This window comes from Muscardinus avellanarius (genome assembly GCF_963383645.1).
Source record: "Muscardinus avellanarius genome assembly, chromosome: 1".
Classification (NCBI taxonomy): Eukaryota; Metazoa; Chordata; class Mammalia; order Rodentia; family Gliridae; genus Muscardinus; species Muscardinus avellanarius.
Genome location: NC_137786.1, coordinates 121916202 through 121938760, shown reverse-complemented (window position 1 = coordinate 121938760; position 22559 = coordinate 121916202). Strand labels below are relative to the sequence as shown.

General features: G+C 50.4%; 1 protein-coding gene and 1 pseudogene across 2 annotated transcripts; both read right to left on the bottom strand.

The window, feature by feature from the left end:
• Positions 1–1696: 1696 nt before the first annotated feature.
• LOC308277050 (GTPase KRas-like) lies at positions 1697–2065 on the bottom strand (annotated as a pseudogene). The gene has a single exon. The product of its transcript is annotated as a GTPase KRas-like (transcript).
• Positions 2066–9692: 7627 nt separating this feature from the next.
• THY1 (Thy-1 cell surface antigen) lies at positions 9693–12487 on the bottom strand (the record flags this gene model as incomplete). The annotated part of the gene is made up of 3 exons (XM_080715970.1): positions 9693–9805; positions 11692–12027; positions 12451–12487. 3 exons carry the CDS (start codon positions 12485–12487, stop codon positions 9693–9695), a joined length of 486 nt encoding a protein of 161 aa, XP_080572096.1.
• Between the last annotated feature and the right edge of the window lie 10072 nt (positions 12488–22559).

Sequence of the window (22559 nt, the reverse complement as noted above, 5' to 3'; positions counted from 1 at the left end):
CTCGCTGTCCGCCGCTCCTCTCTGGAGCCTGGTGGGCTGTTGAGTGTGTTGGTCTGGTGCCGTCCGGTGAGCTCGCCGCTGCCGCTGGCAGTAAGGTGCTGCTGCGGCTTCCTCGGGCGTGAGTCCAGCTTATCTCCTCTGTGGCTCTGAGCTCTGTTCTGAGTTCCCCTCCTCTCTGGAGCCTGGTGCTGCGAGGGAAGATGGCGCCCGCCGGCATTGTCTTTTTGGAATTGCTTCATCTTGTCCTGGACTAAGCCCGATAAAGACAGCATCTTTCCTGTAAAAATAAGCAGATGCCTCCCTTTTCGGTTGTTAATAAATCCAATCCCTGTCCTTTTTTGTAATATCACTTGGCCAGAGAATCTAATTCGGCTTGTAAGTCTAGAATGGTTCTTGAGACAGCCTTAATATCATTGATCACTTGGAGGGAGAGTTTTTTTTATGTAATTTAAAGGAATTTAGGGTATTGGGAAAGGATAATTTGTTTGTTTGGGGATCGAACCCAGGGCCATTTGCATGCCAGGCAAGTGCTGTATTACTGAGTTATACCCCCAGCCCAATCACCAGTTTTCAGTTTTTATGGAATGAACTTTTAGGAGTGAAATTGGTAAAACTATTTTTTGATATACAAAATGGTCAGTGTTACACTATGTTTAGTATCAATAAACTTGACATTTAAAATCTGCACAATGTTTCCAAAGATAGTGAGTTTTTTATGTTTTTTTCATAAATCTATATCCTTGAAGATTTTATAGTTATGAGTTGTCTTTAGTATATTATCAGAAGCAATTTTTCTTGACATGACAACCAAGACTATAACAATAGCAAATAATGATAATAATAATGGCACAAAAGGTCATAGTCACTAATACTATAAGGCCTACTCTATACTGAGTGTAACACATGCCCCTATTTACTATAATTTGCATTTAACAAATCATGCAGCATCTGAGTCTCAAACCCAGCCCTACCATTCTAGAGCTCAAGCCCTTTATAGCCCCCCCTTTTTTCACATCAAGCAACCCATTTGTAAGAAACTAGTATTTTATGTTTAGTCTGGTCTCAAGCCATGCATTTAGACTTTATTTAGAGCCCATCATCATGTGAAAGGTAAACTTAGGACTCCTAAACTTGAGATTTTATCCTGCAACATAGTTGATCTTAAGCCATAAGCTCCAGTAGAGTAGAACCTATCTCACCATAAAATCACCAGCTTATGCATGATGTCCAGTACCTTGTATGTATTTATTAAACACATACTCAATGCATGAAAAAATCCTGTATGTTTTTTGTTAGTAGACACAAATCTATATTTCCTTTGTAGTTAGTTTCTTCTCAAGGATGCTTTGGCTTTTATCTGTCTATGGTGTCTGCGAGGGCCAAGGTCACTTTCCTCCCAGGCAGGCCCAGGAAAGCCTGTTTTTATGGCCCTACATCCCTGTCCCTCCATCTGCAGGACTCTATGGGCCTGGCCTTTCCTAGCCTGATGGCTGGCATGAAATAAGACAAGCATGTATAATCCTTAGAACAGGTCTAGAATTTTAATGGGCATTTAAAGGAAAAAAAGTTTTCATTGTCATCTTAGAGTAAGCTTTTAACAGTCTGTATGGAACATCAAAAATAGGTAATGTAAAAACAATTGCTAATAATTTAGTATAATGTAAAAATATGTTTTAAGAAAAAGTATAAATTTTAATTACATAATTATACATTTTGTCTTTGATTTCTTTTTCTTTCTTTTATCATCTTTGCTCATCTTTTCTTTATGTTTTCGAATTTCCCGAACTAATGTATAGAAGGCATCATCAACACCCTGTCTTGTCTTAGCTGATGTTTCAATAAAAGGAATTTCATAATTTTTTGCTAAGTCTTGAGCCTGTTTTGTGTCTATCATTCTAGAGGGCAGATCACACTTATTTCCTACTAGGACCATAGGTACATCTTTAGAGTCTTTAACTCTTTTCATCTGTTCTATTTGGTGGTGAATGTCTTCAAATTATTTAGTATCATTTATGGCAAATACACAAAGAAAGCCCTCCCCAGCCCTTATGTATTGGTCCCTCATTGCACTGTATTCCTCTTGACCTGTTGTGTCGAGAATGTCTAAGAGACAGGCTTCTCCATCAATTACTATTTGTTTTCTGTAGGAATCCTCTATTGTAGGATCATATTCATCTACAAAGTGATTTAGAATTAGCTGTATCATCAAAGCCCTCTTGCCTATGCCACTAGCTCCAACTATCACAAGATTATATTCAGTTATTTTTAGCAGGCCTTGCTCGGCACCTGGAGCCGCTGTCCCCCTCAGCTCTGTAAGATCTTGGAAGATCCAGGGGTGCCAGGTAGGGGGAAGGTTTCCCCCAGGGTTTTCCCGTGCTGTCAAAGCGATTGTCCTTACCTGGTCTTGTGGTTCCCAGAGATACCAGGCTGCAGGGTGGTTTCTTCCCCGGTTGACATTGATAGTTCCTCCGGCTCCCACCTCGTCTGATGGGGATGGAGTGGAGGATACGGAGAAGGAACTGGCCGGGGAAAGGTGGTTTCCTCCCGGGTTGACTTTGACAGTTCCTCTGGCTCCCGCCTTGCCTGATAGCATCGGAGCGGAGGATACAGAGAAGGAATTGGCCAGGGAAAGGGGTTGTGGGGAGCTCTTAGCATCCCCAAAGGGATCGGAGGGATCGAGAGGTTTCTTAGGGGCTTCGGGACCAGAGGAGGGTGTATGCTCAGCGGCCTCTTTTTCTGCTGGTTTGGGGCCACGGCCAGCGAGGTCTTTCAGGGGTTGTGGGAAAAAACAAGTTTTAAGTGCGGAGATAGTAGGCAGTATTCCGAGAGGGGGGATCTCCCCTTGATCTATTTGGGCCCTCTTGATTAATTTTTCTACCCTGTCCCACGTCTCCCACTCATAGGGGCTGCTCTCAGAGAGCCAAGGGGCGAATTTTAAGAGATAATCCCAGGCTTGACGAGCCTGATCGTTGGAAAGATCAAGTCCACGGCTCTTGAGCAGAAACCTCAGGGACTCTAGAAAAGGGTCAGGCTTAGAATTGGGCTTCCCCATATCTTACAGGGGGATACTTATCAGCAGAGCGATTGGCCCATCAGCGGTTTTTCTTCTTTGGCAGAAGAGAGCGATGCCTCACATGGGGCACCAGACTGTCAGGGCCAGCCTGACAGTGACGGAGCTGAGCAGGAAGATAAGTACTGATGGCCCGATCACCACATGGAGCCGGGAGATTTGTCAAGCAAGATCTCGTTTATTTTCTTTAGGCAACCCAATTTAAAGCAAAAGGCAAGGGGGGATTTTCCGGTCAGGAAACTATTTTAATCTATCAAACTAAAGGTAGCAGGGGCAAGGAGACACCCCCTTGCATCCGTTTGGCTTTATTTGTTGCAGGTCTCATCAGAAGTTCGGCCTTTGCTACATGTAGCCCATTCATTGACAGTGCGCTCTCTACATGTAGCCCATTCATCGGAAGTTTTGACAGGTGGCCAATGTGCTTGGTGTTACATGTAGCTAATGTTGGAAGTTCTGTCAGGCAGTTTGAGCAGACCCCAACATTCTACTTTCTTGCCCACAGACCAGACATGGGAATCCAAAGTTCCAAAATAGATCCCCAGTCCCCGCTGGGTTATCTCCTCGCTAATCTCCGGACCCTGGGGATATTGGAGGATTTATGCCCTGAGCGCCTCCATTTCTACTGTAACACAGCATGGCCTCAGTATGAGCTGGATAATGGGTCTCGGTGGCCTGAAAACAAAACTCTAGATTTTAATATCCTGACTTTTGTAAGCGGTTTGATAAATGGTCAGAAGACCTTTATGTCCAGGCCTTCTTTTTCCTGCGCTCCCATTCCTTACTTTGTTCCCATTGTTCCACCGCCCAAGTCCTACTGGCTAGGGACATCTCCCCCTCTCCCCCATCAGCTGCTATTTTCTTTCTTTCTTTTTTTTTGTGGTATTGGGGTTCCTGGAAGCTCTTCTACCTGAGGGCTACACTCCCAGACTTATTATATATATATTATTTGGAAACAGGGTCTCTTAAGCCAGCGTGGCTGGCTTCGAACCTGCACGATCCTCCTGTCTCCGCCTCCCAAGGCGGGGATGACAAGCGTGCCCACCGCGCTCGGCTGCGCAACCCTCCTGTCTCGCCTCCCAAGGTGGGGATTGCGAGCATGCCCACCATGCCCGGCTGCGTGATCGTCCTGTCTCCACCTCCCAAGGTGGGGATGACAAGCGTGCCCGCCATGCCTGTCTGCGCCATCCTCCTGTCTCCGCCTCCCAAGGCGGGGATGACAAGCGTGCCCACCGCGCTCGGCTGCGCAACCCTCCTGTCTCGCCTCCCAAGGTGGGGATTGCGAGCATGCCCACTGCTGCCGGCTCAGCTTCCATTTTCTAATTCTGCTGAGTCACAGTCCCCATCTTGTGATTTTGCCGAATCACAGGCGCCATCTTCTGATCCCACCCCGACCCCCAGGATCTCTCCTCACCTATATATTTATATGTCTGGGAGTGTAGCCCGGAGGTAGCAGGGCTTCCAGAAACCGCAGAACCACCAAAAAAAAAGAAAAAAAAAAAAAAAGGTAGAGGACAGCCCTCAGATCCCTATTCAAGATTTGGTGAACATGGCATTTAAAGTTTTTAATTCCAAAGAGGAACAGGTTGAAGTGGAGCGTACACTCCGGATCCGCCAAAAGGCCTATTTGCAAGCCTGTACCTTGGTAGCACCCCTGAGGCCAGTGGTGGAGGCTCAGCCCTCTGATGACAAGTGCCACCTAGGGGTGGAGGATAGTAATGACCTGCTTCAAGTGCAGCAAGGAAGGACACTGGGCTAAGCACTCCCCTCAGCTGTGCCCACCAACCAGGCCATTGCTGGTGTGTGCCAGGAGGGAGGCCTACACCCCTCTTTTCCTACCCACCAAATGAGAGGACATTTGACAGGACAGGACTGGCAAATTGATTTCACGTATATGCTTTCTCACAAAAAAAAAACTAAAAAGGGTGGTGTTTGTCTCTTTCTCAGGGAAAAATGCTGCTATTACATTAATGAATCTGGTCTAGTGGAAGAAAATGTCCAAACTTTGACCAGGTTAAGCATGGCTCTAAAAACACAATATTGACAGTCTATCTCATATCTGGAATGGTTCCTAGGACCAGTAGCGGCTTGGCTCTTCCCCTCCTAGGACCCGTTATCATGATTTGCCCTTTCTTTTTGATAGCCTCTTGTCTGCTAGAGTTCATTCAAACGTGCATTACCGAGCTGTCCAGGTTAACTTCCAATCACCTCCTGCTGCAGCCATACTCCCACATGCCCACTTCTGAATGACCCAAACTCTCCTGGCCAAGGGCCCCTATAACAAGGTTCCCTCTGACAGCATGAAGTAGCTTTTGACTTGGTTGTCGGCCAATATCACCAGAAGGCTGGGATGATAGGTCGGGTCCCCTCTCCATCCCCTCACAGCAGCTGGGACGGGAGGCCCTGGAACCCTGGAAGCCAGAAGCAGAGATGGGGCAGACTCCACATGTCACGAGAGGACCTGCATTCTCCTGCCTTGCTAGCCCCACCCCAAGACCCCAGCTACATAAATACCCTCTCTTCCTCTCTGTGGTGCGACTCTGCAAACCCATAGCCCCCGCCACCCCCCACCCCCCATGTTGATCTGAAGACCTCGACCGGGAGCGACAGACAATTTAATAAAAGGGGCCTGGTATCACACTCCTTTGCCATATTTTGCCTCCTTTGTGATGCCTGACCCAATTTCAATGTTACAACAACCTCCTGGTTTCTTGCTATTCTCTACTGTGTTTGGAGCAGCGCGAGACACAGATCAAGTTTTTTTTCCTTGTGTGTGTGAATTGAACCCAGGGTCTTTCTACCTCTGAGGTACACCCCCCAGGACCTCCTTCATTTTTTAAATTTTGAAACAGTCTCACCAAGTTGTGGAGTCCCTCACTATAAGTTGCTGAGGCTGGCTTCGAACCTGCTATCCTCAGTATCCCAAGTACTGGGATTACAGTGTACAATACCACACCCAGATATTATTATTTATCTTATTTAAATACTGGTACTATGAATTGAATTCAGGGGCATCCTACCTCTGAGCTGAATCTCCAGTCTTATTTTTATTTTTTAATTTATTAGTTTGTGTGTGTGTGTGTGTGTGTGTGTGTGTGTGTGTGTGTGTGTGAACAGGGATGGAACCCAGGGGATTTCTACCTCTGGGCTATACTCCCAGACCTATTTTATATTTTATTTGGAAACAGGGTCTCACTAAGTTACTGAGAGCCTACTAAGTTACTGAGAGCCTCACTAAGCTGCTGAAGCTGGCTTCAAAACTGTGTGATCCTCCTGTCTCAGCCTCCCAAGTACTGGGATTACAAACAAGCGCCACCACACCCAGCTGTATTTTTTATTCTTTTATTTTGAAACAGGTTCTCACTAAGTGGTGGAGGGCCTAAGTTGCTGAGGATGGATTTGAACTTGCGAGCCTCCTGTCTAGCCTCTCAAGTAATGTGATTATAGGTGTGCGCCACCATGTCCAGCATCCAGTTACTCTTAGAATACAATTCAAACTCTTCCCTATGACCTCCAGGTTCTAGACATTCAGCTCTGTTTACTTCTTTCTTTCTCCCTTTCAATTTTGAGACAGGGTCTCCCTGAGTTGTCTAGGCTTACTATGAACTTGTGACTTTCCTGCCTTAGCATCCTGAGTAGCTGGGACGACCAGGTGTGTCCTACCACACCCTGCACCGTCCACCTCTTTTCTGCTGTTGGTTCTGGGGATGGCACCCAGGGGCATTCTGCTTCTAAGCTGCACTTGCACCCAGATCTTTTATTTTTGTATTCTGAAACAGGTTCTCTCTAGGTTGCTGAGAATCTTTAAGTTGCTGAGATCTTGCTGAGGCTGGCTTCAAACCTGTGGTTCTTCTGTTTCAGCCGGCCTAATACCACATTCTCCCTTGAACATGTTCTTGCTTCCCTAAATAAACCTGTGTCTTAATATCTGATATGTGTTGAGATTCCTTTCTACAGTGTATATCAAAGACTCCCTTGTCCTGATTTAAGGTCCCCCTCTTGGATCTCTTAGACCTTTTTTTTTTTTTGTGGTACTGGGGATGGAACCCAGGAGCATTCTACCTCCAAGCTACACCCCCAGCCCTATTTTTTTTTTTATTATTTTGAAACAGGGTCTCACTAAGTTGCAAAGGGCCTCACTAAGTAGCTGAGACTGGCCATGAACCCGGCTCCTCCTGTCTCAGCCTCCAGAATGCTGGGATTACAAGTGTGTGCCACCACGCCTGGCTTCTTGGACCTTTTACAGTGATGCCCAGTGAGGGACCAGTGGTTGTCATGGCCTGCTACTGAGGTGTGAGCACCTCGCCCACAGATGGTCCTTCTGTGTGGTTGTGTTGTGAGGCCTGACAACCTGTCCCCTTCTCCTCTTCTGCCCTTCCTGTGGTCTGCGGTCTTCTGCTGGCTCCGTGGCTGGGCTGAGCATACCAACTCCTGCCTCAGGCCTGCTCTCCTGGGATGGCTGCAGAGGGCAACCCACTCCTGGGAGCTGTCTGAGAGCATGGCTGCTAAGCTCTTCAGCGAGATGGTCCAGGTGGGACCAAGGCAAGAGGAGGCATCACACAGGTGCTCGGCTCTGACTGCTCAGCTGAAGCTTTATCCTGGCCTCCCTGTTCCTTGCAGAAGGATATTCTAGCTCAAACTAACTGCTCTGAGGACAGGGCTCCTCACTTCTCTTCCCTGGTGTTTGCTTGAGCTCCCCTCCCCACATAGGACTGCTTTTCTTGCAAGGGACACGCAATTCCAAGGGAGTGCAGGGAGCCCGGCCCTGGAGGGTGCTCCCCAACCTGAGCTCAAGACTGGCCGCACCGCTGAATGGCTCAGCCCCAGCCTGTGGTAGACAGCTTTCCGTGGCTTCTCTGGACATGATCACTAGAGGGGCAAGACAGAGGCCTACGTGGGTTGTCAGTAGTGGGAGGTTGGAAGTGAGTGGTATTGATTTAGATGTAGGCCTTTAAAAGCGAATAATTCTCCCCAGTGCTAAATACCAAATGAGTCAGCCTTCTCTCTCCCCCACACTTCCTGGCTGAGGCAGGGCAGGCTGGCATAACCATACTGGCATCCCCCTGTGCCTGTTTACATTTTACTCATGGGACCCAATGCTCCCTCCCCACTGCAGAGGGGACAGTATTTGCCCCTGATCCTTCCTACCTACCTTTCTTTCTTTCTTTCTTTCTTTCTTTCTTTCTTTCTTTCTTTCTTTCTCTTTTTTTTTTTTTTTGGCTGTTGCTTTTAGATTCAAAAACAGAGGCCTGTCCTGCCCCTGTGGAGACTTGGACCTCTCTCATAGAACTCTTCAGATGCCTGCCCTCTTCAAAGTAGACAGGACCTAAGAGGGCTTTTCTAAGGACAGGCAGAGTTGAGGAGAAGGGCAGACCATGCTCTTGAGCCAGGGCGTGTGGCTTGGCAGGTCCCTTGTTTGCAGGCAGCTGAGCCAGCTGATGGGGACTTTTGTTTGCGCAAATGCATCATGGGAGAATCATCCCGAAGAGAAGACCAGCATGTGGGGTCATGTCATGTTCCCGAGGGTAGGGGTGGCAGAGTGGGAGGAGAGAAGGCGAGGGTGGAGGAGGCTGCCTGGGGGCTGCAGAAGCAAAGATGGACAGTGGACGCGAGGACGGACTCCAGAGACTTAGTTTTATTGTGCAGTTTGCTTTTTCCTCAATGAGATGCCATTAAGCGGTGATGGCAGGACAGACACGTGGTCACAGGGCAGGCGGAGCTGCCGGGAGGAGCTGGGTGTTGGGAAAGCCTCTCCCAAGGAGTACAGGCTTGGGTTCACTCCATGATCTGCCTCGGCCTGCCTGGGGCTCAGGGCCCAGCCAGCAGGCCAGGGAAGGAAGAGTCTTCTTCAGACTTGGCCAAACTCTGTGCAGCTCCGGGATCAGCCCCCACCACACCCCTGACTTAGATCCTGTGGGTCTGAGTTGCTCTTGGGGACCTGAGGCCAGCCTGGGAGGGCGCTTCCTCTTCTTCACCCTCACACCTCACATGTTCAGCTTCTTGGGAAGGGAGGGAAGGCCTTGCACCTCTCGCCCACCCGCCCGGGGGGCCTCTGCATCCTTTCTGGGACTTCTGCAGTGGCAAGAAGGGGTGCTTTTTGTGGAGGCTGAGGTTCTGGAGATGCTCTGCCTCTCCCTCAGGGCCTCAGCCCTGGGGTCCTGGGGCACCAACCTTACCTCTCTAAGCTGATACACCCATCCTCCTCATCCAGGGGCCTCCCAGGCCTCTGGCCCAGTAGGCATGGAGGAGTCCCCAAGGATGACGTCCTCTACCCCATACCCGTCACCTGCCCTCACTCCATCAGTCTCTCACCTGGCTTCCCCTGTCACAAACTCCCAAAGAAAAGGCAGGGTAAACCCTAAATAAACCAGACAGAAGCAGCTCTGGGACAAAGGGTACAAAAAGACAGCCAGTGGCGTGCGGAGAGGGTGAAGTGTGCGGAGAGGGTGATGTGGCCCTGGCGGGCAGTACAGACGCATGCAGCATTGGGATTCCTTATAAGGAGGGGATCCCCGTTTCTCCCCAAGGTGTGTGAGGGGCTAGGGGGAGGTGTCAGCCGACTCAGAGGAGCAGGGTCTCTGCACTGGGACTTGAGGCCTCCTGTATTCTCCATGGGCCCAACCAGTCAGAAGGAAATGAAATCTGTGGCCTGGAGGAGGGAGAGTGAGAGCAGGAGCAGCAGCAGCCACGAGGTATTCTGAGCCAGCAGGGTTATCCCCTCACACTTGACCAGCTTGTCTGTGGAGAGAGAATGGGGTGGGGGAGGGGCCAGGTAAGGCAGGCAGAGGTCCAAAGCAAGGATATACTTCCTTTTGGGGGCTGGTGCCATGACATCTTAGCTGGGCCAACCCAGTTTACAGAGCCAACATTTGTAGATGCCTAAACCCTTGAAAAGATATCTTACAGCTGGGCATGGTGGTGCATGCTTGTAATTGCAGTTTTTGTTTTTTGTTTTTTTTACTGGGGATGGAACCCTTCTACCTCCGGGCTACACTCCCAGACTTATTTTTATATTTATTTGGAAACAGGGTCTCTTAAGCCAGTGCGGCTAGCTTTGAACCTGCACGATCCTCCTGTCTCTGCCTCCCAAGCGCGGGGATTACAGGCATGCGCCACCACGCCCGGCTTTGTAATCTCGGTATTTGAGAGACTGAGGCAGGAGGATCGCATCACAGATTTTAGGGCAGCCTCAGCAAGTAGTGAGATCCCCAGCAATCTACCAAGACACTTTCAAAATAAAAATAAAATAGGCTGGGGTGTAGCTTGGAGGTGGAATGCCTCTGGGTTCAATTTCTAGTACCTCCCCAAAGCTCTTGCAAAAATTATTCATACACACATATACATAAGTCTATATATCTATATCTATGTCTATTTGGTACTGGGGATTGAACACAGAAGCTTTCTACTTCTGAGCTATACCCCCAGACTATTTTATATTTTGTTTTGAAACTTGGTCTCTCCTGCTAGGTTGCTAAGAGTCTTGCTGCAGTGGTAAGGCTGCTCTTGAACCTGCAACCCTCCGTCTCAGCCTCCCAAGTACTAGAATTACAGGTGTACATCACCATTCCTGGCTTGTCAGCATTTATTTATTTATTTATTTATTTGTTACTGGGGATTCAACTCAAGGGCATTCTATCTCTGAGATATTTTGAAACAGGGTCTTGCTGGGCTGATGAAAGTCTCATGAGTTGCTGAGGCTGTCCTCAAACCTGCAATCTTCCTGTCTCAGTCTCCCAAGTACTGGGATTACAAGTGTGTACCACCACACCCAGCACATGTATTTATTTTTAATAATTTGAAACATCTTGTTAAGTTGGTGAGGTTGGCTTTGAACCTACAGTCCTCCTGTCTCAGCCTCCCAAGTATGGGGTTTATAGGAGCATGCCAACATATCTGTCTTCATGAAAAATAAATTTTTTTTTGTGGGTGCTAAAGGTTGAACCTTGTGGTATTTTACCTCTAAGCTACACTTCTGACTCTATTTTATTTTTATTTATTTATTTATTTATTTTTGTGGTACTCGGGATGGAACCCAGGGGCATTCTGCTTCTGAGCTATATCCCCAGCCCTATTTTTAATTCTTTATTTTGAATAAATAAAAACATTTTGAGTTGCAAAGGGCCTCACTAAGTAGCTGAGGCTGTCCTCGAACCGCGATCCTCCTGTCTCAGCCACCAAATATTGGGATTATAAGTGTGTGCCCACCACACCTGGCTATTCTTTATTTTGAAACAGAGTCTCACTAAATTGTGAAGGGCCTCACTAAGTTGCTGGGGCTGGCTATGAACCTGTGGCCCTCCTTCCTGTCTCAGCCTTCCAAGTACTGTGATTACAAGTGTGTGCCGCCACACTTGGCTTGAAAAATCTTACTAAACATTGTTACAAGAAAACTTTGGGTGAGGGAAGCAATGCCATCCTTGCTTCCCAGGTGGTAAGGACTGAGGAGGCTAGGTGACTTGTGTGTCAGTGACAATGGAGGTATCTGCTAACTGCTCTCTGGTCTGATGGCACCTTGCCTCCCCCATTAACACTGAAGGCAGCACTGCTGGTGTATGGGACCTGCCTGCTGTCCCAGCCAATCTGGCTCCCTGGCCCATTCAGCCCCCCTTAGGGGCTCGCCTCACCTCTGAGCACAGACACATTCTTTTGGAACATGGTGGGAGGCTGGCCAGAGAGGCGGAGTTCACATGTGTACACGCCCTCATCCTTGGAGGTGAAGTTGGCTAGGTAGAGGACCTTGATATCGTGCTTGCTGGTGAAGTTGGTCCGGGAGCGGTATGTGTGCTCCGGCACCCCCACGGTGCCGTACAGCACGTGCTTCTTCTTTTCACGGGTCAGGCTGAACTCGTACTGGATGGGCTGCTTGGTGGCATTCTCATGACGGCAGTCCAGGCGAAGATTCTGGTTCACCAGGCAGGCCGTGAGGCTGGTCACCTTCTGCCCTCGAGAAACCTGCAAGACTGGCACCGGCAGAGCCCCGCTGAGTTGGGGAAGACCCCAGCGGGCAGGGAGCCTCTTACCTGAGCCCGGCTGCGGAGGGCGTGGGGTCTGCTATCTTCCCACCCCAGGGACCCAGAGGAATGGCCCACCCTACCCCACCTGAGCAGCCCTCCCTTGTCTGCTGGAGCCCTGGGCCCCCCATCTGTGTGTTTCAAGGACATCTGCGTGCCTCATTCCCATTGCAGACTCCAATTCACTGGCAGACTTCATTCACTGGCTTGGCTCGATGGATCTGTTTTTAAAGGCCACCTCTGGCAGTCAGAGGGTCGGCTAGGTGGGATAGCTGGCTTTGGCATGAAAAATAGCCCTCTGTCCCATGGTCACCTGCACTTTCTGAGTGCAAGGAAGGAGCCAGATAGCTAGCCCCACCCCTCGTGCAGTACCTGTCAGCAGGAGAGCAAGGCCGATGGCTGGGTTCATGGTGCAAGAGTTCTGGCCTGGATCTGGGGTGGGAACAGATGGATATTGTCTCAGTCAGACAGGTGTGCCCACAGCTACTGCAAGCACTTGGGACCTTGGGGAACAGGGTAGACACCTGAGCACTTCCCTCTATCCCTCCTACCCTTCCCACTTCTCCTTGAAGGTGATATTGCTGCAATTTCTTCCCTCTTCGGGGACAGCAAAAGAGGAGGGAGAATACACCTTGGAATGCTGTATGTCTGTGTTTCATCACTGAACACTTCCTGGCTGGGGACTTTAAGTGATGTTTTTATTTATTTATTTATTTATTTATTTATTTATAGTACTAAAGATTGAACCCAGGGACATTCTACCCCCTTGGGTTCCACCCTTAGTACCACACACACAAAAATAAGTTTAAGTAGATAAAATTAACATAATATTTATTATTTTAACCTTATTTATTTGTTTTTAGATTATGGGGATTGAACCCAGGGGTGCTCTACCACTGAGCTACGTCCCCAGCCCTTCTTATTTTTTATTTTGAGACAAGGTCTCTCTAAGTTGCTGACACTGGTCTTGAACTCGTGAGCCTCCTGACTTAGCCTCCATTGTAGCTGGGATAACAAGCTAGAGCCAACACACTTGGCTATATTAACATCCCCCCACCTTTTTTGAACTGGGGATTGAACTTAGGGGCATTCTACCTCCAAGCTACACCTCAACCTTTTTTTTTTTTTGGTGGTATTGGGGTTCCCGGAAGCCCTTCTTCCTCCGGGCTACCCTCCTAGACCTATTTTATACTTTTTTAAAATTTGGAAACAGGGTATCTTAAGCCAGAGCAGCTGGCTTTGAACCTGTGGGACCCTCCTGTCTCTGCCTCCCAAGTGCGGGGATTACTGGCAACCCCAACCCTTTTTATTTATTTATTTTTATTTTGAAATAGGGCCTTACTAAATTGCTGAGGCTGGCCTCGAACCTGCAATTCTTTTGTCTCAGCCTCTCTAACAAGTACTGGGATTACAGGCATGTGCCACCATACCTGGCTTATCTTAGCCATTTTTAAGGGTACAGTTCAGTAGTGTTCTGTACACTCACACTGCTGTGTGACAAACCTCCAGAACTCTTTAGTTCCCAGTCCTGGGTGAGAAACTTCCTATATCTTGTTCACAAAGAGGTGTTTTTTTTTTTTTTTTTTTTTTTTTTTGTGGCACTAAAGGTGGAACCCAAGGGCTTTCTACCTCTGGGCTATACTCCCAGACCTATTTTATATTTTATTTGGAAACAGGCTCTCACTAAGTACCTGAGCCTGGCTTCAAACCTGTGCCATCTTCCTGTCTCAGCCTCCCAAGCGCCTGGATTACAAGCGTGCGCCACCACGCCCGGCTGTCTTGTTCACAAAGAAATCCCCAATGCCTAGAACTGTTCCTGGCATATGTTCAATAGATATTAAACGAATGAATGAATGAATGAATGAATGAGTGGGTAGATGAGGCTCTCTGGACCCTCTATATCCAAAGGGTTGTAGTGGGGATTGAGAAAAAAGACAAACATCTGGCCGTACAACTGCTTCACAGTAAGCGATCCTCAACGGTTCACGACTCGGGGAGATGCCGGGCTCCACTATGGCGCGGGGCTCTGGCTACAGCGGCACTGGCCGCTCGGGTAAGGTGTCCTGGGTGTGCTCATGGGAAGGGCTGCGCTCTCGAGCCAGAGACGCTTCTGAACGTCCAGTTTCCTAAGATTCCTGAGGCTGCAGTTTCCCAGTCTGGCTTCAGGCCCTCTGCCTTATCTTTTTGCAGCCTAGACTGGACCAACGCCTCGGTGAGCCGACGAGGAGCGGTAGTCGAGCCGCCTGCAGCCCTGCTCTCTGGAGAGAGGCCACAGGAGCGGCGAGCGCCCCGAGCTCCAGGCCCTGCAGCGCGCACGGGGGCGCCCGGGCCCCCGCTCCGCCGGCCCCTGGTGGGCGAGGCTGGGTCCCGCGGCCCTGCGGCCACAGCGCACGCCCCCTGTCCGGACCTGACCCCACAAGCCGGACCCCAAGGTTCTGCAGCGAAGAAAACAGGATTGGCATCGGGTTTTGGATTCAAGGATACAGGATTACCGAGAAAGGGTGCAGGCTCGGGATCTGGAATAGGAAGGGGCGGCGGAGGCCGGAGCCAGAAAGGTAGGGTAGAGGCGGGGGCTGGGGCGGACGTGGCCAGCGGTCCGGTCGGGAGTGCAGTCTATTTTCTCCGCCGGGCGGTGCCTCACATCCCAGATGCCGTCCTGCGCCACCTCTGGTTGCAGCCCCCGCTCGGCTCGCCCCACCCCGATTTCCTTTCCTTATTCCATCCTCTCCTTCCCACTGAGGTCCCCTCCCCCTCGCCCATCCTGCTCAGGTCCCCCTCCCCCGCCGGCCCGCCCTCCTCCCAGTCCCCGCCCGCGGTACTGCGGCTCCCCTACCTGGTCCCCTGCGCCCCGCGGGCGGCGAGGTCACGGGCGGGTCCCCTCCAGCGCCCCACTCGCGGGCCTCTCCCCCTCTTCTCGCCCCCTCCCATCCCTGCGTGCCGGGCTTGGGCACATCTGGGTGGAGAGCAGACCCAGAGGCTGCCCTTCCTCCCGCCGGGCACTCCAGCGCCCCAGCTCCAGATAACCACCATCCCGCCAGCGGAAGCTGGGGAGCGCCCCACGAAAGGCGGGTGCCCGCGGCCGCTGCCCTGCCGAGCGCCCCTCTCCCACCCAGCTCCGCGTGGCTGGGCCCCCGCGTCCTCCGACCGTTTCCCGAAGCCTGGGGCCGGGAAGGCTTGCGTGGGCGCCCGGCGACTCTCCGCGCCCGGGGCGGTCTGGCTTCTCTCACCTGGGCCCGAGCCTCAGCTGCCGCAGCCTCCTCGGGTCGCGCAGCCGCCTCCCGTCGCTGCACCCTGCGCCCAGCCCGCAGTTTTCACCCGGGGTGGGAGAGCGGGAGCGGGGAGGGCCCCGCGGCTCAGCCAATCAGAAGCGGAGGGGAAAGGCTAGATGGGGGTGGGAAGGGGAGGAGGGCTATGGGTCTGACTGGGTGTGGGAAGGAAGATGACCTGCAGCTGCCGAAGGGGGCCTCGGCCTTGTGGTTGGCCAGGATCGGAAGTCTTGGACCCTGGGATCTGAGTGGGGCAGCCCAAAGCTCAGCCACTGCGGCCCCCAACCCCGGGCTACTCTGCTTTGCTTTGCTCTCCTTTGCAGGCTGTGCCCGGGGGAAGCAAAGCACGAGCTGCGCACACCTGGTCCGGCGCTTGTGCCCAGGGTACCTGCTTCTGTGCTGAGTACTTTGTCCTTGAGTGGACCTTGCAGGTGCTTGTTGCTGGGGGTGCTCCTGTCCCCCTCAGCTCCTGGGCTGAGGACCTTCGCGAGACAAAAGAAGGAGTGTTGCTGTTTACCAAACACTGTGCTGGGGACATTCCATCCAGGGCTACATCACTCTCCAGGACCTGCGTGGTTCCTCCCATCCTACCCTGCACCCTACTTCCCAAGCTACCGAGTGGGGCCGGCCTTGGACCCTGGGCTGCTGGGCTGCAAGCGGAGCGGGAGAGGAAGGAGGGGACTCTGGAAAGGGGTGGAGGCTACGAAAAGTCTGAAAAAGAACAGGTCAACACCCGGCTTCTGATCTCCTAGGGTACCCCTTCCATCTCATATTCTTCTCCTTTTTTAATTTTTTATACTGGAGATTGAACCCAGGAGGTCTCTACCACTGAGCTACATCCCTAGCACTTTTTATTATTTTTTTATTTGAGACAGGATCTCTATGCCTTGCTCAGGCTGTCCTCAAACTTGGGATCCTCCTGCCTCATTCGCAGCCTCCTGAGTAGCTGGGCTTATAGATGTGCTCAGTGAACCTGGATACTCCATTACTTTGATGTCAGTTACCAGAAGGAATCTCTCTCTCTCTCTCTCTCTCTCTCTCTCTCTCTCTCTCTCTCTCCCTTTTTGTAGTACTGGCAATTGAACCCAGGGTCATTCTATCTCTGAGCTACACCCCATCCTATTTTTTAGTTTTATTTTGAAGCAAGGTCTTACTAGGTAGATAAGAGTGTCACTACTTGCTGAGGCTGTCCTTGAACTTGCCATCCTCCTGTCTCAGCCTCCCAAGTACTGGGATTACAAGTGCTCGCCACCATGCCCTGCAAAGGGTTTCTTTTAATAGCTGGTGCTGAGGACTCCCACCTACAGGCATGGTGATTTCCTCCCGCCCCTCAAAGGTTTTTTGATTGATTTGATCCTTCTGGCTTCTCTGTGAATTCTGGCCCTGCCACCAGCATCTGCCTGCCCATTCTCCTATTTCTTTGTAGAAGTCAGCCCTGACACCTCGGCTGCGGTTTCCATTGCTGTAATGGCCCTGTTGGACATGATCCCTGGGCTCACAGGTGAAACCTTCACTTCCTTCTCTCTCTCACAGTCTCCTAGCATTTGGAGCGATGGAACATTCTAACAGGAGTGAGCTTTCCAAATAGTCTGGTCCAAAGGGGCAGTTTGCACCAGCAAACCCTGAGAGCTCCTAGGGGTGGCCCCGCCTCTCACACATCCTTACTCTAGTGCTGCCCGCAGGTTTCACAAGCTCTCAGGATTTGAGGACCAGGGAACACTGATCTGGGAAGACCAGCCCTCTTTAGAGATGAGCCCACCTAGATTCTCATTGTTCACGTGGTGCTTTTGTTTTTTGTGGTACTGGGGATTGAACCCAGGGATGTTCTATGTTGGAGGTACAGCCCCAACCCCATTTTATTTTTTATTTTGAAATAGGGTCTCACTGAATTGCTGAGAGCCTCACTAAGTTTACGAGGCTGGCCTCAAACCAATGAACCTCCCCTGTACTGGGATTAAAAATGTGTGCCATTTCATCTGGCTCATAGGGTGGGTTTTGAGGGCTGGGATATCGTGACCCCTGACTGCTGTCCTCTACCTGTCCTGTTTATTTTCCTGTGGCGTTCCAAATAACTGGCCTCTTCTCTGTCTCTCCATGGTAGTGTGTTCCTTTCTGCTTAGAACTTTCTGATTCTTAGTTCAGGAAGCCTTTCTATCATAACACAATTGCTTTAGTTGTTTTAGCTTGGAATCTGAGCCTCTCTCTCATATATATACCCCACTGGTAGGGTCTGAAGATGCCTCCCTTTTTTGGACAGGACCTGGGGTTACCAGAGGCCACTCCCTGAAGAAGGTGTTAGGTCTGGCCGGCCAAGGCCCTGGAAGCTCTGGCTCCACTCTGGTCCCTCTCTGAGTGCTGTGGGGTGGAAGGCCTGGCTGTGCTACTTTGATAAAGTTAGGAGGACCTGGCCTACTTTCTGGGTCCCCAGGCACTTGCCTTCAGGAAGGGGAGGGGAGCGTGGCCTGATGAGGGTATGAAATTATGTGTCTGCTAAAGCAAGGTCCCCAATCTGGGATCTGAGGAGGGACACAAGGTGGTAAAGGGGAGATTTTAAAACTTAGAGAAGGGAAGAATCCAGGTGCCCTGGTGGTTTTTCAGGCCCCCTTCTCCAACAGGAGGGCACATGGCAGTCAAAGCTCCTCTGCAAACGCTCATCTCCTTGGGACAACCAAGGGACACTAGTGTAACGTTGAAATTGAGTCGGGGGTCTCAAGGGAGGCAAACAGCAGCCAAGTTATTAAAGGCCTCTTTAATCAAACTGGCACGTTTGGGCAAAGTCTGCCGACTGTGGGGGAAGGGACCGATGACTGAGTAGTAGAGTCACAGTCAGCAGAGTCATGTGGCAGAGAGGAAGTGAGGGTATTTATGTAGCCGGGGTCTTGAGGTGGAGCTAGCGGCGTGGGAATGCCGAGTCTCTCGACCTCTGGAGTCTGCCCTGCGATATTGGGGTCTTGCAGCATCTCCGTTCTGACTTCCGGGGTTCCGCTTCCTGTCCCTGCTGTGGGGTCCTGTGGGGGGAAGGGAGGGATCCAACCTATCATCCCGGCCTTTTGACGATATTGGGCGATGACTGAATCCATAACTACTTTCTGCTGTCAGGGACATCGTAGGAGGCCCCTTGGCCAGAAGAGATTTGGTCATTTGGAAGTGGGCAGGTGGAAGTATGGCTGCAGCGGGAGTTGTTTGGAGGTTACCCTGGACGCTCAGTAATGCATGTTTGAATGAATTTAGCAGACAAGGGGCTATTAAAAGAAAAGGCAAATCATGAGAACGGCAAATCATGAGAATGGGTCCCAGCAGGGGAAGGAGCCCAGTAGCTACTGGCCCTTGGAACCTTTCCAGATATGAGGTAGACTATCAATACCGTGTTTTTAGATTCTTGCTTAACCTGGTCAGAGTTTAGACATTTTCCTCCACTAGACCAGGTTAATTAATATAATAGCAGCGTTTTTCCTGAGAAAGAGACATATACCACCCTTTCAGCAGTTTTCTTCATTAGACCAGATTCATTAATGTAATAGCAGCATTTTCTCTGAGAAAAACACATACCACCCTTTTCAGCAGTGTAAGTATGGGTCTTTTTGGTCAAATGGAAAGCATGCTATTGGGTCAGAAGCATCACTAATGGATTTTAGAGAGTTTAATACTTATGGTTGTCTAGCATCCAGAGAGGGAGAGCACCGTACTGATTCCGCCTTGTGGTTCATCCAACGTTTTATGGAGGGGGACAAATAGGTCGCTTACACAGTGAATTTCCAGACATAAACAAGTGAGCCTGATGAAATAAAGGCATTAAAGAGAATTATGCCAAGAAAAATGGAGCTTAGTGGGCCCCAACACTGTACAGGAGAATTTGTCATGAGGCTGTTGTAATGGAGCCTTTTTAGCTGAGTAAGGTGATGCCATTTGGGGTCCCCCAGCAGTTTGGCTGCAGTAGGTGTGGTGAGGATCACTGTAAAGGGCCCAGTCCAGTGTGGTTGGAGGTGTTTTGGTTGAAGCGACTTGAGGAGGACTTGGTCTCCTGGCTTAATGGCCCTGGATGCTGGGTGTGGAGCTGCTGCTTCGGTCCCAGGTTGGGGAAGATATTGGCCAGTGTGTTCCTGAAGGAGGTGCCTTTCCTGATGACTGTGGTCAATATGGGATGTGGAGCTTCCAAGAAATGCCAAGGGCCTGTGCCACCTGTTGAGTAACCTTAGAAATAAAAGCTGGTCTATTATCAGACTATAAGGAATTAGGGAGTCCAAAACAAGGCATGATTCCGAGCATAGAACACTGGCCACTGTGCTGGCTGCCTTGACCTTTGAGGGGAAAGCCTTTACCCAACCTGCTAGGGTGTCGACCATGGTAAGAAGATATTTTAGTTTTTTGTGAGAAGGCATATGGGTGAAATCAATTTGCCAGTCTTGTTCTGGCAAACGTCCTCTCCTTTGGTGGGTAGGAAAAGAGGGACGAAGGCCTCCTTGGGGAGAAACAGCAGTGCAAGTAGAACAGGAGGCACTGACTTTACTAATCAGCTGTTGCAGGAGAGGAGGATAAAACAAGGGCCTTAGGAAATAGTCTAAGCGCCATAGGCCCAAAGTGTAGGGAATTATGTATTAGGTTAACAACTGCTTTGGCCTGAGCCTCAGGCAAGGCAATTTTGTCCTGTAAAAGAGGGCTTGTAGTGCATGGCAGGTGGGCGAGAGGGCTTACCATCAATCCCCTGTACCCAGATTAGAAAAGGAAAACTGGGACCCGAAAAGGATGGAAGGACTGAGTAGGCAACCAAAAAGGAGATCGGCTTACCTACTGCCTTGAGAGTTGGCCTGGGCTCGGCACAGGTGATAGAGTTTGAGGAGTCTGGAAGCCATCAGTCTTCGGCCAAACCGAGTAGGGTCAGCAGCAGGGCCTGGTCTGGAGAGGTGGTGCCCCTGTGTTGAGGCACCTGGGACTCACTGCTTTTATTTTATTTATTTATTTATTTATTTATTTATTTATTTATTTATTTTGGGGGTTTGGGGGTGGAACCCAGGGGCATTTGACCTCCGAGCTACACCCCCTGCCCTATTTTTTATTCTTTATTTTGAAACCGGGTCTCACTGAGTTGCAGAGGGCTTCACTAAGTAGCTGAGGCTGTCTGCGAACCACAATCCTCCGGTCTCAGCCTCCCGAATGCTGGGATTACAAGTGTGTGACACCACGCCCAGCTTTTTTTTTTTTAAGGGGGGGGTGTAAAGATTTATTGGAAGCAGCAGGGAATGGGGGGGAGGGTGGCTGAACACCCCAAAGGGGCTGGAACTCTGGGTCCAGCAGCTGCCTTCAGGACAATACTTGAGAGTAGCCCAAGCCGAATTGCCTTCAGGTGCAGGCTGTGTTCTTCCAGAGTCCGCGCGATCTGCCAGAAGGGAATAGAGAAAAGTGGCCGAACACCCCAAAGGGGCTGTCGGGTCTCTGTTGTCCAGTAGCTGCCTTCAGGTCACTACCCGAGTGTCGCCCCAGCCAAGTGCCATCAATTACAAACTACTTTCTCCCAGAGTCCACACGATCTGCCAGAAAAGAGGAGCAGGTCACCCCTAGGGGCCCTGGTCAGCTTTGATGTCCAGCAGAGGCCTTCAGGTCACTACTCGAGAGTAGCCCGAGCCACGTGCCCTCAGATGCACTCTGCCTTCTCTCAGGGCCAACACGACCTGTGAGAGAGAGAACAGCTCCCCAAAAGGGGAGGGGGTCCCAAGAGGGAAAAGCCCCCTCACTGCTTTTATAAGAGCACTGTTCCAGTGGCCCTCCTGGCTGCATGCCGGGCCTGCTCTGGTTGGTGGGCATGGCCTTGCCACATTTGAAGCAGGATCTTGGAGGCAGTCATCATTGCTGTCCTCCATCCCTAGGTGGCACTCCAGAGGGCTGAGCTATCACCGGCCACAGGGCAGCTACCAGTGGTCTGCTTTTGGCAAAGTCTGATTGTATGCTTCATTTCAGCCTGTTCTTTTAAATGCCATGTTCACCAAATCTCAGATAGGGGTCTGAGGGTCATCCTCAGCCTTTCTTAATTTTTCGAATATCAGGGCTGATTGCCCAATGAAATGGATTGCTGACACCACATATCCTGCCTTAATAGATAGATCTAAATGGGTATAGAAGGTAAAAGCCTCCTGTAGCTGATTAGAAAAGCAGCTGGGTTTTCATCTGGATCTTAGGTGATTTCCTTAAGTTTATTGTAATTAACCAGTTTATGGGAAGCAGCCTGGATGTCATCAAGAAGGCATAGTATCATATGGTCTCTCATTTTTATTCACTCACCCCCACCATTAGGGGCTGGCTGATAATCCCAGTGGCGATCCTCAGAAGGTACCACAGCTGCTCCTGTAGGGAGAGCTGGGTTGGTTAAATGAGCCTGGTTGGCCCGTTCTCAGACAGCCTTTACAATATGATCCTGTTCATCTGGAGTTAAGGCAGAGATTAAAATAACATGAAGATTCCTCCATATGAGATCCTACGCTTGCACTATGTATTGGAATTGTTCAATAAAACCAGATGGATTGGTGGAAAAAGAACCAGTTTTCTTTCAATTTGAGCAAGGTCAGGGAGGGAGAAAGGGACATGGACGCAGACTACACCAAGAGAGAAGTAGAATCACACGGTCAGCAGAGTCCTGCAGCAGAGAGGAAGTGAGGGAAGTGAGTGTATTTATGCAGCGGGGTCTTGGGGTGGAGCTAGCAGCATGGGAGTGCCGGTCCTCTCGCGACCTCTGGAGTCTCGCGACCTCTGGAGTCTGCCCTGCTATGTCAGGAGTCTCGAGGCATCTCCGCTCTGACTTCCAGGGTTCCGCCTCCCGTCCCCCTGCAGGGTCCCCTGGGAGAAAGGAGGGGCCTGACCTATCGACTAGCCATTCTCTCTCCTCACATGCACTAGTTTCATCAGAATGTCTTGTAGAGTCAATCACAGAGGTGGCGGAGCCCCCTTCATTTTACAGTCGGCACTTGAGGCCCAGAAGGGAAATGGCTTGCTGGAGATCAGATAGGTACCTTGGAGCACAACCAGTCCTGACTCTGCACCAGTGCTCCCAGAGTGGTCCTCAGACCTTTGCTGTACCGATTTCACTGGTCCAGAGTTAAAGAAGAGAAATAAGGACAGCGGGTGGCACCCTGGGCACACCCCACCCTGGATTATGGGGTGGCTGAACACACGTCCCAGCACTGAACAGGTGACATTAATAGCAGGTTACTGGTCACCTGTACTCAT